At 41.0% G+C, this 16,597-nt stretch overlaps 1 protein-coding gene across 6 annotated transcripts in view; it reads left to right on the forward strand.

Annotated features, from left to right (window-relative positions):
* STX11 (syntaxin 11) overlaps nucleotides 1–13,912 on the forward strand; it is a 45,134-nt gene extending 31,222 nt beyond the window's left edge. For all 6 annotated transcript variants that reach the window (XM_041729826.1, XM_041729833.1, XM_041729848.1 and 3 more), the window contains one exon: nucleotides 11,891–13,912. In XM_041729826.1, coding sequence (XP_041585760.1) covers nucleotides 11,891–12,759 — 869 coding nt within the window. In that variant the 3' untranslated portion in view covers nucleotides 12,760–13,912. The remainder of the gene's footprint in view (nucleotides 1–11,890) is intronic.
* Nucleotides 13,913–16,597: the final 2,685 nt, after the last annotated feature.

The raw sequence follows: 16,597 nt of genomic DNA on the forward strand, positions 1-16,597 counted from the left end.
GTCTCCAGGATCGCGCCCTGGGCCAAAGGCAGGCGCTGAACCGGTGCGCCACCCAGGGATCCCCAGTTATTAGTTAATTGAAAATTTTGTTACCCTCCTCAAATAGTTAGTGTGAGATTGTTGACGGATTGTCTGTCAGTTGTCTGGCACAGGGACTGGCTGGTATTGGACACTCAGTTTGTCACTGACATTTGTTTTTCCTTCCTTGCTTTACTTTGTAGGTTTGATTCCAGAGGGTTGCTGACCTACATGTAGCTTTCCAGTATTAAATGTTTGGCTTTTATGTAATTTCTTTTTTTAATTTTAATTTAATTTTATTTTATCTTTTTAAGATTTATTTATTCATGATAGACATAGAGAGAGAGAGAGAGAGAGAGAGGCAGAGACACAGGCAGAGGGAGAAACAGGCTCCCCCCCGGGAGCCCAATGCGGGACTTGATCCTGGGACCCCAGGACCACACCCTGGGCCAAAGGCAGGCGCTAAACTGCTGAGCCACCCAGGGATCCCCATGTAATTTCTTACCTAATTTCTGTTACCAATGTAAAGGGAATGAGAGGAATATCCGTAGCAGTAGCAGTATATAACCTTAGTTATAAGGTAAGATTTGACATTTTAACCCTGAGGCAAGAGAAACATTTGAAAACAAATGCAAGTGTACCACATGGTTCAGTGATGTTAATAACGACAAACTGAGTCACCAATAAATTGTATCCAAAGTCCCCTCTTTGAAGAAGAAAAGTACATCAGTGCATTTTAGAAGAGGATTTCCAACAAAAATGAATGAACACCTCTCATCCTCTCATATTTGAAGGGAGAAGACTCACTTAAGTGAAGATCATTTACAGGGAAAAACCTGCATTGATGATGTTGGGTAACAGATTTTTCTGCAATCATGTACAAATTATCAGCTAGAAATAATAATTTGTTTCCTTGAAGAACTGAAGAGGAGTAAGCAGCCAACAGGATTAGAATCAGTGACTCACAAGACTATGTCTCAGCGAAAGAGGAAGAGGAAAAAAATATCTAAAAATTCTGTGGGATGGTCCTCAGCTGCTATTATGAGTTGGGAAAGAAAAGGCCATTAATGATTCTTGAAAACTCTACTGATTTCCCTTTTTTAAACCAAATACCCCATGGAATACTTATAAAATATGAAAGTTTAATCAAAGACATATTGGATTAAACATTTATTCCCCACAATGTTTTCTTTCTACATTGGATTCCTTCTATATTTTGCTTCACATTCCAGGGCCAAAGCCAAATCAGATGTGGAATACAATAACTGGTTCTTGTTTGTAAATCCTCATACAGATAAGAGTGGAAAAACTTGTATAGACAATTCAAACCTTGACCCTGGAACTCTATTACCTTTACTCTTTCCCTTACCAACCTCATTCATTAGCCTTTCTTCTGTTATCACTTCCATGCTCCTGGCTGTAAAATTTCTATTCCCAAGATCAGTGCTAGGTTATTTCAACAATTGAGTCAGTCTTAACTACAGTAAATCTTTGTTATAAGAGAATTATCTATGACTGTTAATTCTGTGGACTTTTGGCAAATTGCTATGAGTTACTCTTGTCTGATAGAGTAACAGAGGTTCTAATAATGAAAGCTTTGCAATGTTGGGGAAATTCTGATGTGAGGAAGTTTATGAGAAAGAAGGTAATGGTTCTGATGTTGCAAAAGTTTCCATGAGTTCATTCAGATCTAGGTTTTAGATGCTAATAATTGTTGCACATATAAAACCTTGATTGGGGAACAGTATGGTCTGAATGCTTGGGTCCTTCAAAATTCACATGTTGAAATCCTAACCCCCAACAGGTCTTTGGAAGGCAGTTAAGTCATGAGGGTGGGGTGCTCATGAATGGGAGTAGTACCCTTGTGAAAGATGCCCCAGAGAACTTGCTTGTTCTTACTGCATTGTGAGCACACAGAGAGGAGACAGCCATTTATGAACCAGGAAGCTGGCCACTATCAGATGCAGAACCTAACCATGCTGGCACCCTGATCTCAGATTTCCAGCCTCCAGAGTTATGAGAAATAAATTTCTGTTGTTTATAAGCCACCCTGTTTGTGGTATGTTATAGCCCCTCAAATGCACTAAGACAGGGAATAGTTTGCTAGAAGATTAAAGATTTCTTTCTCTTTTTTTTTTTTTTTTTCAAATTTTGGTTTAAAGTCTAGTTAGTTAGTAGCTACAGTGCAATAATGGTTTCAGGAGTAGAATTCAGCAATTCATTGCTAACATGCAATACCCAGTGCTCATCAGAACATGTGCCTTCCTTAATATCCATCACCCAACTAGCCTATCCCCCACACACCTCCCTCCATCAGCCCTCAGTTTGTTCTCTATCTTTAAGAGTCTCTTATGCTTTGTTTTCCTCCCCCCGCCCTGTCATGTTCATCTGTTTTATTTCTTAAATTCCACATATGAGTGAAATCATATGGTATTTGTCTTTCTCTGATTGACTTATTTTGCTTAGCACGTAATACACTCTAGGTCCATCCACATTGTTGCAAATGGCAAGATTTAATTCTTCTTGATGGCTGAGTAATATTCCAATTTATAATGGTATATAATATATATTACATAAATATAATAATGGAGTATGTCACAGTAAGAGTAAAGATTTCAAAGCCTTTATCAGGGAATCACTGGAAAAAGAATCTAATGTAGCTTTATGGTTTACAGATGGGCTCAAGTCAGTTTTTCTGGATTCAGGCCTCAGCTCCACATTTATTAAGTGTGTGACATTAGGTAAGTTGCTTAATTCATTAGGCTTCAAATTTCCTGTCCTGTAAAACAGGGATGACAATAGGGCCTCATAGAGACTGCACAGTTCTTAGCACTGTGTTGGATGCTCTACAAGTACTGATATAGCTGATCAATGTAAGCTCTGGAGCAGAATGTATGGACTGATGAGTAGAGGAGTAGCTACTTTGATTTACAGTGCATATCTGCAGGATGCATCTGAAAGCATATTGCTGCAAGTAAAGTTCCTACTTCCTACTGCCCACTGGCTGTTTACTGGCCATGCATACGGGATTGCCTTCTCTTCAAACATTGGCTGAAAAATCTGATTGAGGGGACTGAAAAGTGAAAGTTTCAGGAAGCATCAAATGAATAGAGTGACTAAAAAGTGGAGGCTATCTGCTCTTTTAGATTAGATTCCCCAAAAAATGCTTTGGAAAAACTTCTGGTTTTGCTTTAGCGAAGAGGGGAAAAGAAATATTTCTAGCCTCAGACTTGTGTAATTATAATTCATCTCTACTAACACTCCTCAGACTCTCAGATTGTGCCTTGAGTGAACCGCAAGAAATTAAACAATTAAATGTATTCTTGCCAGTGCACTTTGGATTCAATACAACTTTTTTTAAAATTAACTTTAGAACAGTAAGAAGATAAATCTTTTTAGGAACTCTTTCTATTTTAGCCTATAATTTTCAGAAGCTCAGAGAAGGATTTTTACCTCTTCGATGTGTCATTTTTTAAATCAAGAAACAGGGCAGAATGCCAGGTTTTACTCATTTGACTGAAATTATTATTTGTGGATCTGAATCAACCCGTTTGTGAAAGTAGACTTGTTGTGTTCCTATGCTGTGTCCTGGAAGGTAACTAACTGCTAACTTACCATGACATAGGACCTATGGGACTTCCTGGCCCCTATGAGACTCTCCTGGCAGGAGAGTCAAGAAGGGAGTACTCAGGGTGACCACACAGGGCTGTGCAGACTGTGCCCAGTACAAGGGTTGACTCGCCACGAAGATGAGAGCGACTGGAAGCCCATCCCATACCCAGTTCTCCAGATGGAGATGCTGTGCCCTGATGCAGGGTCGCATCACTCAGAGAAAGGGGCACCCTTCTAGCATTCACAAGAATGTCATATGGACCCTACACAACGGCTCATTAAGGTTCCATACGGACCAGTGGTGGGCCTAGACATAAAGACACATTCTGATTTGTAATCATCATTTTATGTTTACAAGACTTAAAGTATTGCTGTAGAATCAGGACATAGGAGATACAGATTATACAATCAGAAAATGAGAATATGGACACTTCATTATTGAAGTAAGGGAGTCAAAAGTCCTCATTTGGAGCATCTATTATGGGGCTGGATCTTTTTAGTTTCATTAATGGCTGATGACTTTATACAAAGCCTATATGTGTGTGTGTGTGTCTCTCTCTAAATGTGTTTTTTTAGTTCCCATTGAAGCAAGAATCCTAAACTTTCTGAACTCAAGTAAAGAAGAATAAAGTTTTTTTTTTTTTAGATTTTATTTATTTATTTATTCATCAGAGACACAGAGAGAAAGAGAGAGGCAGAAACACAGGCAGAGGGAGAAGCAGGCTCCATGCAGGGAGTCCGACATGGGACTTGATCCCAGGTCTCCAGGATCACGCCCTGGGCTGAAGGCAGCGCTAAAGCACTGAGCCACCCAGGCTGCCCAGGAATAAAGTTTCTAAAACATTTCTTTGTCATAAATACAGAAAGGGAGGTCCTTCCTTGCTTTTGGATTTGTTCACCTCCTGTAATCTACAAGTTGATCTTTGTAATAAACCTCACATGGTTGACACATTTCCCTGCATTGAATTGTGTATCCCCACATCTGAAGCTTCTCACTACTTGTAAAAATACTTTAACATATTGCTGTGAAACAAAAGAAGTTTTTGTTTTCTGGGAGTAGGTAAAATTTGCTTAATGTATGTATGAGCCACCCCTGGGTGGCTCAGCGGTTGAGTGGCTGTCTTTGGCTCAGGTTGTGATCCCGGGGTCCTGGGATTGAGTCCCACATCGGGCTCCCCCCACAGGGAGTCTGCTTCTCCCTCTGCCTATGTCTCTGCCTCTCTCTGTGTGTCTCTCATGAATAAAGTAAATAAAATCTTTTAAAAAATGTATGTATTGCTTAGTGTATAATAATACATAGATTATATAAAGACCTCCTTTTAAATTCTCTCTTTAAAGACCTTATCTCCAAATAAGGTCTTGCATTCGTAGGTGTTGAGGTTAGAGCTTCAATATATGAATTTGGGTGGGTGATACAATTTAACCTATAACAACGTATGAACATTTTTGTTCTTGTTTCTCTTAGAGTAAGTAAGCATGAAGTTTCTCTTTTACGATCAGAGATATGACCATGTGTTCTGTTTACAGCTAGTTCCCTTAGAAGCACAGAAGAGCTTTCGTGGTTGTTCTTTGTAGCACCCGGCCTATGGGCTATTTATGTATTCAGACCCCCACTCATTGACCTTCTGAGTATGTGCAAACCTGACTTCTGAATCTTTCTTATCCTGTCTTTCTGAATCTTTTCCTATCAAGTTTGCTCATCAAGACTGCTCCCAACCTGAGGACTTTTATAAGTCGTCCAGAATTGCATTATGTTTATAAATAAGAAGCTGTCATGATAATTATCTAAATTTTTTTTAATTTATGTATTATAGTCACAGAGAGAGAGAGAGAGAGAGAGGCAGAGACACAGGCAGAGGGAGAAGCAGGCTCCATGCACCGGGAGCCCGATGTGGGATTCGATCCCGGGTCTCCGGGATCGCGCCCTGGGCTAAAGGCAGGTGCTAAACCGCTGCGCCACCCAGGGATCCCTGATAATTATCTATAGCATGGGTCACAAGTTTGGTGTACACTGGAATCACCTGAAGATCATCCTAGAAGTACTGAGTCAAAAACTCTAGGGACCCAAGCATCTGTAGTGTTTACAGCTCTCCAGAAGATTCTATTGCCTCCTAAAGTCTGGGAATCTCTGAGCTACCATCAGTTCTCTGTTCCTATTTTTCTTTGTACATAAACTCTAATTGCCCAATGAAAGAAGCTTTATGCAATTTTCCCTTTTTTCCTTGTGGGACCTTGTTCTCACGACAGATGATATGCATGCCTGAAAAAAAAAATTAAAAGCCACAAGATTTCTGGTAGTTGGTCATAAAATTTAGTTTGAATTTTTTATCTTACGTAACTCAAAGCAGGATTTACTTTAGCAACTTTATGAATATAATTTACTAAAATGTATTAGATTATTCTTTACCATACTGAGACAGGATGGTCAATAGAATTGTTTAATTTTTCCTTCTCATTTATCGTAGTTTCCTTCTTAGTATTTCATAGTATAAAATCAAGCTACCGGAGGTATAGGTTAATTTGATGTTCTTTTGGTGCCTACTTCTGTATTTTAGTATAACTACAGCAAGGAATACATTTTAACCTTTTTAGGTGAGATTCTTAGAAATAAGCAGCTTCTTGGTTGACTTTTTTTTCCTCTATTTTTTATATTTATATTTTATTTTTAAATTTTTTCCCAAAATTTTAATTTAAATTCCAGTCAGTTAACATAAAGTGTAATTAGTTTCAGATGTAGAATTTAGTGAGTCATCACTTACATACAACACCCAGTGCTCATCACAAGTGCCCTCCTTAATACCCATCACCCTCTTAACCCACCCTGCCACCCACCAACAACTCTCTGTTCTCTATAGTTAAGTGTCTGTTTCCTGGGGGTGCCTGGTGGCTCATTGTGTTGAGTGTCTGACTCTTGATTTCGGATCAAGTCACGATCTCAGGGTCCTGGGATTGAGCCCTGCATTGAGCCCTGTGTCAAGCTTCCTGCTCAGTGGGGACTCTGCTTCTCCTTCACCCTGTGCTCCTCTCCCCTGCATGCCCTCTCTCTGTCTCACACACAGAAATAAATAAAATCCTAAAAAGTGATTCTTTATATATTTTGGATACTAACCCTTTATCAGATATGTCATTTGCAAATACCTTCTCCCATTCCATAGGTTGCCTTTTAGTTTTGTTGATTGCTTCCTTCTCGGAGCAGAAGCTTTTTATTTTGGTCAAGTCCCTGTAGTTTATTTTTGCTTTTGTTTCCCTTGCCTTGGGAGACATATGTAGTAAGAAGTTGCTGTGGCCCATGTCAGAGAGTTTACTGCCTGGGTTCTCCTCTAGATTTTGATGGTTTCCTGTTTGACTGGCTTTCTGTTGTAGTTTTCTGAATGCTTGCTCCCTGGCAACCAGGAGACCTCTGGGTCAGTGGACCCACTAATCTGGGTTGGGCTGGGTCAGGCAAGGTTGGTAAGAAGGCAAGGTAAAGGCCACCTTCTTATTTATACCTCCATAGAGAATCTTCACTTCCCTACACTGTTCCTTTCACTCCCCTTACCTGATTATGGACTTGAGCCTTCAAATGAGCTTAGGCCTGCACTTGATTTAGGATCCATGCCTTTATGGTTTTCAGGTCTTGAGAAGGAATAACTATTTCTGAACATCTTCCAAGGCCATCTTCTGTGTGATTGAAGTGTGTTTTTCTCCTGATATTATAAATGAGATGATTCCCCCATGGCTTTTTCATGGCTTTAGGAGTGCAACCCAGAGCATGGGACCTGTCTAGGACTAGTGAGAGACCAACAAATGGGTTCCTAATGTTGTGGTGTGTGGTGCTTTACCTTAACCACCCATTACCTTCCATTGTAGTGCCTCCTAAGTCTTGGTCAAGAAGCAAGGATAACACCTGTTCTTACCTTGTTCTCAAAATGTATACATTCTCTGTACTATTTACCTGATGTGTAGTAGAATATATTGGATACTAACCTAAGCAGATAGATACAGCTCAACTCCATACCAGCTAACTAATGTACTTTGTCCACGTCACATAAGGCATTAAGACATATGCATTGCAATCAGTTGCATGTCTTAAGAAGGATGTTAAGGGTTTAGTCCTTTAAGCGAATAACATTTATAGCTTTGTGAGATTTTATTTAATTATAAAATCTACATGGGCATCATAAAAATTTTGGAAAATACATAAAAGCACAAGGAAGTAATTAAAACCATTTATAATTCCACAATTCAAAGAAAACAACTATTAACATTTTGATGTATATTATTCAAGTCTATGTTTCAGCATGTATGTGTAGTACCACTACATGTTCTCTTTTTCTTACCTAGCTTTTCTACCTAAGATGGTATTTATATTTTCCTACTATTCAGTAGCCTTCTAAACTGTGATGATTTAGCAGCCAGTACCTCACTTTTGCACATTTAAAACATTTCTGAATTTCTGTAAAAACAGCATGACTATGGAACTATTTACAGCAATGGGCTTCACACATATTTGCATATATATTTTAGAATAAATGTACATGGGGCAAAACAAATACACATTTTAAAAATACATGTTGCTAACCTCCCCTCCAGGAAGATTCTATCAATTTGCTCTCCTACCAGCATTTTTTCAGAGTTCCCAGAATCCTCACCAATTTTAAACATTATTGTTATTTTTTAAATCCTGGCAATTTGGTAGGAGGAAAAATTGCAGTGGTTAAATTTGCATTTCCTTGTTTAATAGTGAAATCCTTCATGACTCTCTTTTATATGTTTATTGAAGAAGTTTAGTGTAGTGGCTAAGTAGGGCTGCTCTGGGGCCCAAGTGTTCACTTCCTGACAACCATGGGTAAGTTCTTTAATCTCCCTCTGCTCACGTACCAGCTCTGATAATGACAATACTTACTTCATGGAGTCTGTATGAAGATTAAAGAGGATATCACATGACAAGTGCCTAGAAAGCACTTGGTATTACAGTAAGTACCTGATATGTATCAGCTACTCCTCTAGCATTTAGCTTTCTTCACATATGAATTGCCTTTTCATTGTCTTTGTCTGGGCAAGTGGTTTTGTTTTGTTTTGGCAGGAGGTTTTGGTATATTAATTAAGTTAACCCATTGCCTGCCTATGTTGCAGTTTCCCCCAATTTGTGGTTTGCCTTTAGATTTTGTTCAAAGTGACAACATTTTTGGGCATCAGGAAATTCAGGCTGGGGGATGGCATAGTTGTCGTCCAGCCTGGGTCTTTTTTTCTGCCGCTCTGTTTTGCCTCTAGGAGAGTCACTTCCTTATCATTGAGAGGTTCTGGTATTGATTCTTGTCACCAGAGCAGAAATGGCATTTTAAGCAGGATGTTAAAAATCATCATCTTGAATAAAACCTCTGCTTAATTTATGTAAATAATGATCATAGCAGATGAGAAGCCATGGTTAATATTTCACCACTTGCCGTTTATCACTAAATCCAACTTGTCAGCATTTCATGGTGAAATAAAATTAATTACTTCAACTTGAGAGAAGCTTTAATTTTGAGATTAAGATCCCTCATAGATTGAGTATCCGTTAAGTGCTACTATATTTTCCTTCTTTCCTACAAATTATATAGTAGAAAGAGAATCTTTCTAGCCACAAAATCTTGTGCGTAAGGGGAAAATGTTCATTATTTTGGCATATATACATGCTACTAAAAACGAAAGTTTTTCACTTCCCTGGAAAAAATGTGGACATAGAAAATGTTATTTTACTTTGTATGTAGAGACAAATTAGAACCACCCTGATCGGGGGATCTCTGGGTGGCTCAGCGGTTTAGTGCCTGCCTTCAGCTCAGGGTGTGATCCTGGAGTCCTGGGATCGAATCCCACGTCAGGCATCCTTGCATGGAACCTGTTTCTCCCTCTGTCTGTGTCTCTGCCTCTCTCTGTGTCTCTCATGAATAAATAAATAAAATCTTAAAAAAAAAATAAAAGAACCATCCTGATGAAAACATAGATGAGAAATATCTATATTGCAGATAACACCTGAATGTGTACACAGATGCACAATTCCACTATAAAAGTAGTATCTGTGTTCATCGGTGTGTACATCTGATCCAGATCCAGTTTATACTCCTCCAGTTTATACTCCTCCCTGATTTGCTGAGTCTCAACTACCCTCTAGTTCTTGGCTGTCTGATCAGAGAATAATCAAGAGCCCAGCTCCTTCCTCTGTCACCTCATCCCCTAACACTGCTATCTTTCTCAGCCTTCTGTGAGGACCAGACTTTGGCAAGGCCTCCGTAACATCCACTGTGGTGGTGGCCGCCACAGCTCCAGTGCATAGGGGTGACCTCTGCACCCACAGAGGCTTAGGTGCCCTTATGTCTGGTTTCAGAGAAGCACCAGGTCACGATGGGCATAGGACTTGGTTTCCCCAGTGGCTGCCCTGAGGATGTGGAATACACAACCTGAAAGTGTACTGAGGTTTTAATGTCCATTGGATGAAGTTTGACAAGACAGGAGACAGGAAGGAACCAATAAATAAATAACTCCCTTTTTCTCTTCCTTGTGGACTATTCCAGGTCTTTCTGGTGACTTCTTGTGAGACTAAGCAACTGTTGTCTTGTGACGCTGAAGCTTAGTACTTGTCTCAATTCTTTCCCACCTCACTTCCCTTTTCTGCCTCACCTTGGTGGCCCTGGGATTATATCGCTAGTAATAATATGTTGGCCCATAAAATTTGCTTCAGACTCTTTCTTGGGAACTGAGGTTAGGCAGCATCTGAGAGCCTTCATATGCATTTAAATGAATATTGTATATTTAAGTAAGGTGTTTAGCATTCAGATGTGAATAAAATACCAACATGTGCATAACAACAACAAAAGTACAACTATTGTTACGGTGTGATGGTTAAATGGAGTGTGTTCTGTTACTGCTACTAGGGTTATGTGTAATTGAAATTTTCCAGGGGTGCTTGGGTGGCTCAGTTGGTTAAGTGTTTGCCTTCGGGTCAGGTCATAATCTCAGGGTTCTGGAATTGAGCCTTGCGTCAGGCTCCCTGCTCAGCCGGGAGTCCGCTTCTCCCTCTCCCTCTGCTGCTCCCTGTGCTTGTGCTTTCTCTCTCTCTGTCAAATAAATAAATAATATCTTTTAAAAAAAATTTCTGTTAAAAAATTTTCTTAAGTAGTTTTGTCAATGCTTTTTGCCACTAGGGACCTTGGGAAAAACAGAAGGTCTTTCATTTCTGACTCTTCATCTGGTTCTGCTGTGTGATTGCTGCCTAGATGAGTATGTTTCTGCTCACTTCTACTCATTAAAATCACATTAAACACTTAACTACTTTATATCTCTTTCACTTTTAATATCTTCCATCAGAATATATTTTCAGATTTCCCCCTCACCCCCAAAACAGGCACTCAAACTGAAGTCTGTATCAGTGATAATGAACAGAAGAGCAAGGAAATTTCAACGTCCAAGTATTATACTTCCTCAGTATTATACTTCCAGATTTTTGTCTTTATTTCATTGTTTAACTTCAAGCATGTTTTACTTGTATAACCTTTTTGAGAGAAAGAATTTTTAAACCATGATTGATATATATGGTAACTGTTTTAAGAACTGTGACACCGCATGGGACCGGGCATGCTCACCAGTTGCGGCAATAGCCAAAACAAAACAAAACAAAAACACAGCAGTTAGAGCTGGCCCACACAGTCTTGTCCTCGTTTAAAAATTTTTATCCTTCCAAATATTGCCTTCTCCTTTTTCCTTTTATCGTGCCTCTTTTGATTTGCGATTATTGCAAAACATAAAGCAAGAAAGAGTGACTGGTTCCTGGTGCAATCTGAAATTTTACATTGCTTGATGGAGTTCCGGGCGCCTGTAACAATGAGCTGCAGATGCCTTATGGGCTGTGAAGTACAGTTGTGTTCACGCCCCTGGGTCACGTTAGTCCTTTTCTCGTAAGCAAAATGTCCTAGAACTGCTGCCTGCACCCAAGAACAAAGACTCGGGGGCAGCCCTGGTGGCCCAGTGGTTTAGCGCTGCCTTCAGCCCAGGGTGTGATCCTGGAGGCCCAGGATTGAGTCCCACGTTGGGCTCCCTGCATGGAGCCTGCTTCTCCCTCTGCCTGTGTCTGTGCCTCTCTCTCTCTCTGTGTCTCTCATTAATAAATAAATAAAATATTTAAAAAAAAAAAAAAAAAAGAACAGGCTCGGGAGCGCGTGCACAGCTTTCTCTACTTTAGGCCGCAGCGCCCGCCACCCCGCCGTTGGCTCCCGGAGGCCTCTAACCGGGTCTCTCCTTGCAGGCACGATGAAGGACCGGCTGGCCGAGATGCTGGAGCTGACCAAGAGCTATGACCAGCAGTTCCCAGCCGGGGACGCGGAGCTCGACCCGCCCCGCGAGGACGTCGTGTTCGAGACGGACCACATCCTGGAGTCCTTGTACCGAGACATCCAGGACCTCCAGGAGGAAAACCAGCAGCTGCTGACCGACGTGAAGCGGCTGGGAAAGCAGAACTCCCGCTTCCTCACGTCCATGCGGCGCCTCAGCAGCATCAAGCGCGACACCAGCTCCATTGCCAAGGACATCAAGGCCCGCGGCGAGAGCATCCACCGCAAGCTGCACGCCCTGAAGGCGCGCGGCGAGGAGGCCGAGGCGGTGCACGGCGCGCACTCGGCCGTGGCGCGCATCTCGCGGGCGCAGTACCACGCGCTCACGCGCACCTTCCAGCAGGCCATGCAGGGCTACAGCCAGGCCGAGATGAAGCAGCGCCACAACTGCAAGATCCGCATCCAGCGCCAGCTGGAGATCATGGGCAAGGACGTCTCGGACGACCAGATCGAGGACATGCTCGAGCAGGGCAAGTGGGACGTGTTCTCCGAGAATTTGCTGGCCGACGTGAAGGGGGCGCGGGCGGCCCTCAGCGAGATCGAGAGCCGCCACCGCGAGCTGCTGCGGCTGGAGAGCCGCATCCGGGAGGTGCACAAGCTCTTCCTGCAGATGGCGGTGCTGGTGGAGGAGCAGGCCGACACCTTGAACGTCATCGAGCTCAACGTGCAGAAGACCCTCGACTACACCGGCCAGGCCAAGGTGCAGGTGCGCAAGGCCGTGCAGTACACGAGGAAGAACCCCTGCCGGACCCTCTGCTGCTTCTGCTGCCCCTGCCTCAGCTAGCCGGTGGGCCCCCGCCGCCGCACCCCGCCGCACCCGCCGCACCCCGCCGCACCCCGCTGCACCCCGCTGCACCGCACCCCTGACAGGAGTGCCCGGGAAGCGCCCTGGGGAGGACCTGGGGGACCTCTGCACAGGGGCGGGTTGCCCCAGAAGTCTAGGGCCTTCTGTCCTGAGAGCAAGAGGCATTTTGAGGTGCGAGAATTCCAGCCCAGCTTGTGTTGGGGAAGCTGGCGGATGCCATCCGGTGTCTCTTCAGTCCGGGCAGACACCTGCCCAAGTGGTGCCAGGTCATGGGGCACGCGGCACCCTGAGGCTGTAAGCTTGCTCTAGGCTGGATGCCCAAGGCATGCTTCCTAACAAAACTCTAGGAGGAAGCCAGTTCTGTATTGGCTGACAGTATGAGCGCATTATCAAAACTTAGATTCATTTACTTTATCCTGAAAGTCCCTTGGTTCTGTTCAAGTTCACATGACCTTGATCTTGGAGAAAACCGTACCTCTTCCATGTCTGATTCTTCATCTGGCTTGTCCTGTGTGATTCCTGCCTAGATGTATACCTTTAATCTGCTCACCTCCCCTACTTACTAAAATCACATTTAACAAACTCATTATTTCCTTATCTCTTTCACTTTTAGTATCTCCCATCACAGTATATTTTGGGTTTTTTCCAAATATTTTTAAGCACTGAGTTTTGAGCAACCATTCAAATTGAAGTATATTGTCAGCCATGTTTTGTATATTTTTCATAAATGTAATACAAATGCACATAATTATATAAATGTAAAGGACTAATATTAACACATGTACATAATGACCAATTGGTTTGACTGGACTTTTGTAAATATGGTCTATAAATATTAACAGCAACACTTTTTTTACTGATCATTGGTGTTGGTTTGCTTGTCTTGAGTTTATCTCACTCCCCTCTCCATAGTCACGGTTCTATTTTGAACCATTCTGTGTTGGTTATGGTGATAGAGACAGATGTTAAAGGCTAAAATGCATAAAGAACTGGAGATAATAAAATAGCATTCTTGGAAATACTACTTTTGTTTTACTGTGGGACCATTCCTTTCATGTACTGAAATGGAGTAATTTAAAATAAAATAATCATGTTTTTCAATTCAGCCTAATAAACATTACATTATAATATCCCTCTTGTGTATTTATATCTTGACCATTTAAACCTTAATTTGCTTTTTCAGTTATTAATCTTAAAAATTCTTGTACTAGCTGCATGAGACTGCAATATCTGGATGGAACTCTGAATAGAAGGGGAAAAAATGAAAAAGAATTCACTTGTGGGTGTCCTGCTTGCTCTCCTGAGTTAGTTACAGTAGTTCACAAATCATCATGTTTTAGAGATTTGGTTTTGTTTGCAAACTTTGTGACGCCCTTACCCACAATTACCGTATTTCCTGTCTTTCTTCTGAGTCAACTGTTAACCATTTTCAGTCATTATTTACTAAATGAGCAAGTTTACTCAGCAAAGTTCTTGAGTCCTTCAAACAGTGAGATTTTAAAAGGAGTGGAAAGAAGAGCATGTGGACTCTTTGAAACTCACTGATGAACCTGTTTGTGGCCATGAAAATCTAGCCTTGCACCTAATTTTAATTTCATGGTTAAATATGAGAATTATGGAAGCCAAGTTCCACCTGGCTCCTCTCAGATTTCTCCCAATTTCTTTCTCAGCTAACCCGATGGATATGTTTCACTTTTAACCAAATTCCTTTACCCTAAAAAGAAAAAGTCTTCACACAGCTCCATTGTTAGGTCTTTCATTGTACAGAAGTGATATTGTGAATATAGACCACGAGCTAGTTTCCCTGAGAGAGAAGAGTTCACGAATTTGACGTCTTTAAACCCAGAAAGCATTTTCTTTGCCTAGAACCAGTCATAAAAGTAAACGAGTTTGCACACTCTGTATTTTTTAATTTTCCACATTTCACATTGGACAATTAAGTAAAGACAACTTTAATTTAGTAAGAGACTAGTGAACTGCTGCCTGTGACAAGGTAAGAATTTTTCTTCCTGCTTTTTAGTAACTCTCTTGAGTGTTGCATAGTAGTTAAGAGCACCAATTCATGACCTCTGTTCAGTTTAAATCCTGACTCTGCCACATACTAGCTGCATGATTTGGGCACAGTACTTAACCTGTTTGTGCCTCAATTTCCTTATCTGTAAAATCGACATAATAAGGCCTACTTCATCTAGTTGCTGTAAGAAGTAAAGGCCACCTGTGTTGTTTATTATTATTACATAGCTTTTTGATAGACTGAGCTGTTACTTAGTAAGTTCATAGTTATTAACTTCTGAGGAAAAACAAATGCTTATTTTTCTGCTGAGAGTCTTTAATAAAATGGAATAAAGAAACCAAGACCTATCTTCTTTGAATTTTAGGGCTTATTTTTCTACAACTACAACAACAACAACAACAAAAACATTTTCACTGTGGCATTTCTATTCCTTTTTATTTTTTATTTTTTTTTCTATTCCTTTTTATATCCAAACATGTTCTGAAAAAGTATTAGATTTTCCGCTCAAACAGTTAAGCAGGAAGCAGCTGTTCTGTTCAATTTGGCAAGTGTTTTCCTCTGATCTTCCCAAGCTGTGAGTCAGAAAGTCCCAGAAAGTGTTCAGTTTGGAGACCAGGTCACAGCAGACTAAAGGGAAGGGATCAGTTGGCTTTTCCCACATCCTGCCCTGTTTCCCTGAGGCCCTTCCTGGCTCTGACTGCCATGCCAGACAGTGTGTGAAATGCTGGCTTTTCTCTTTGGAAAGCGTACTCCAGTGCCACCAAGAGGTGCTATAGAGTTGGCTTTACAAGACCACGATGCTCTCTTGGCAAACTCTGAAAGTTGACCTTGGGCAAGAAGAAAATTTTGTGGCAAAGCTACTAATTTCATCCACTAATATCAGTTAATGTACAGAATGGAAGAACCAGTCATGAAGAACAATAGATCCTTCAGGGGCTAGAGGTGGAAATCCATTTTCTAATGCTATTTTGACATATGCAGTGACTCTTTCTAACTAGCTAAATGCCAAACCTTACAGTCACGGCCACAGATTATATGCAGTGACAACTCCAGAAATATCAGAAACAAGAGAGATGCTCACCTACGATGCATCAGTATCCAGGATAGAATGAGTTCAAATTTTTAAAAAGCTGATCAATAATTCACAAGTGCTTGAACTGTGACATCATAGGAGTAAGTTTATGGCCTTTCAAGATAACATCTTCCAAAGAAAACAGTGTTCTTCTTGCACCTGTGTTTCAGATTTATTTAAAAACAGTCCCAGTGCTTTACAATTGAATGTCACATGCACATATTTTTCAGGCTCTACGATATAAATTCCTATCTCGACAAGAAACTACTGAAGATTGTGTATGGCTTAAAAATAATAAAATATGGTAACTGTAGTCTTGGATTTTATGTATAAATCACACCATTCTATTTTCCACCAACAGACATATTTCCACTCCTGTCTGAAATACACAAGGTATAGAGCATGCAGTTCACTCATTTGTAATCAGGATGATAGTCTGAAACATCCAATTGCAATAGAAATAACAGTTGACTTGCTTTTGATAGCCAGAATTGAAAATCCTTGCAATTAATAAATTGGGACTATTAGAAACAAAATTAATAGGATCTAGAATGCAACCTCACCATCATTAAATATTGAGCATCTTTATTACCAACATGTGTTATAGGAGAAGGATGAGATGGCCTTGTACACTGGAAGCTTTTGTTTTGAAGATTATATATATATATATATACAGGTAAGAAAGAAAGCTTTCTGACCTGATGATCTGGGTGAGACTCCATAGGATGCTT

This window comes from Vulpes lagopus, chromosome 2 (assembly GCF_018345385.1).
Source record: "Vulpes lagopus strain Blue_001 chromosome 2, ASM1834538v1, whole genome shotgun sequence".
Lineage (NCBI taxonomy): Eukaryota > Metazoa > Chordata > Mammalia > Carnivora > Canidae > Vulpes > Vulpes lagopus.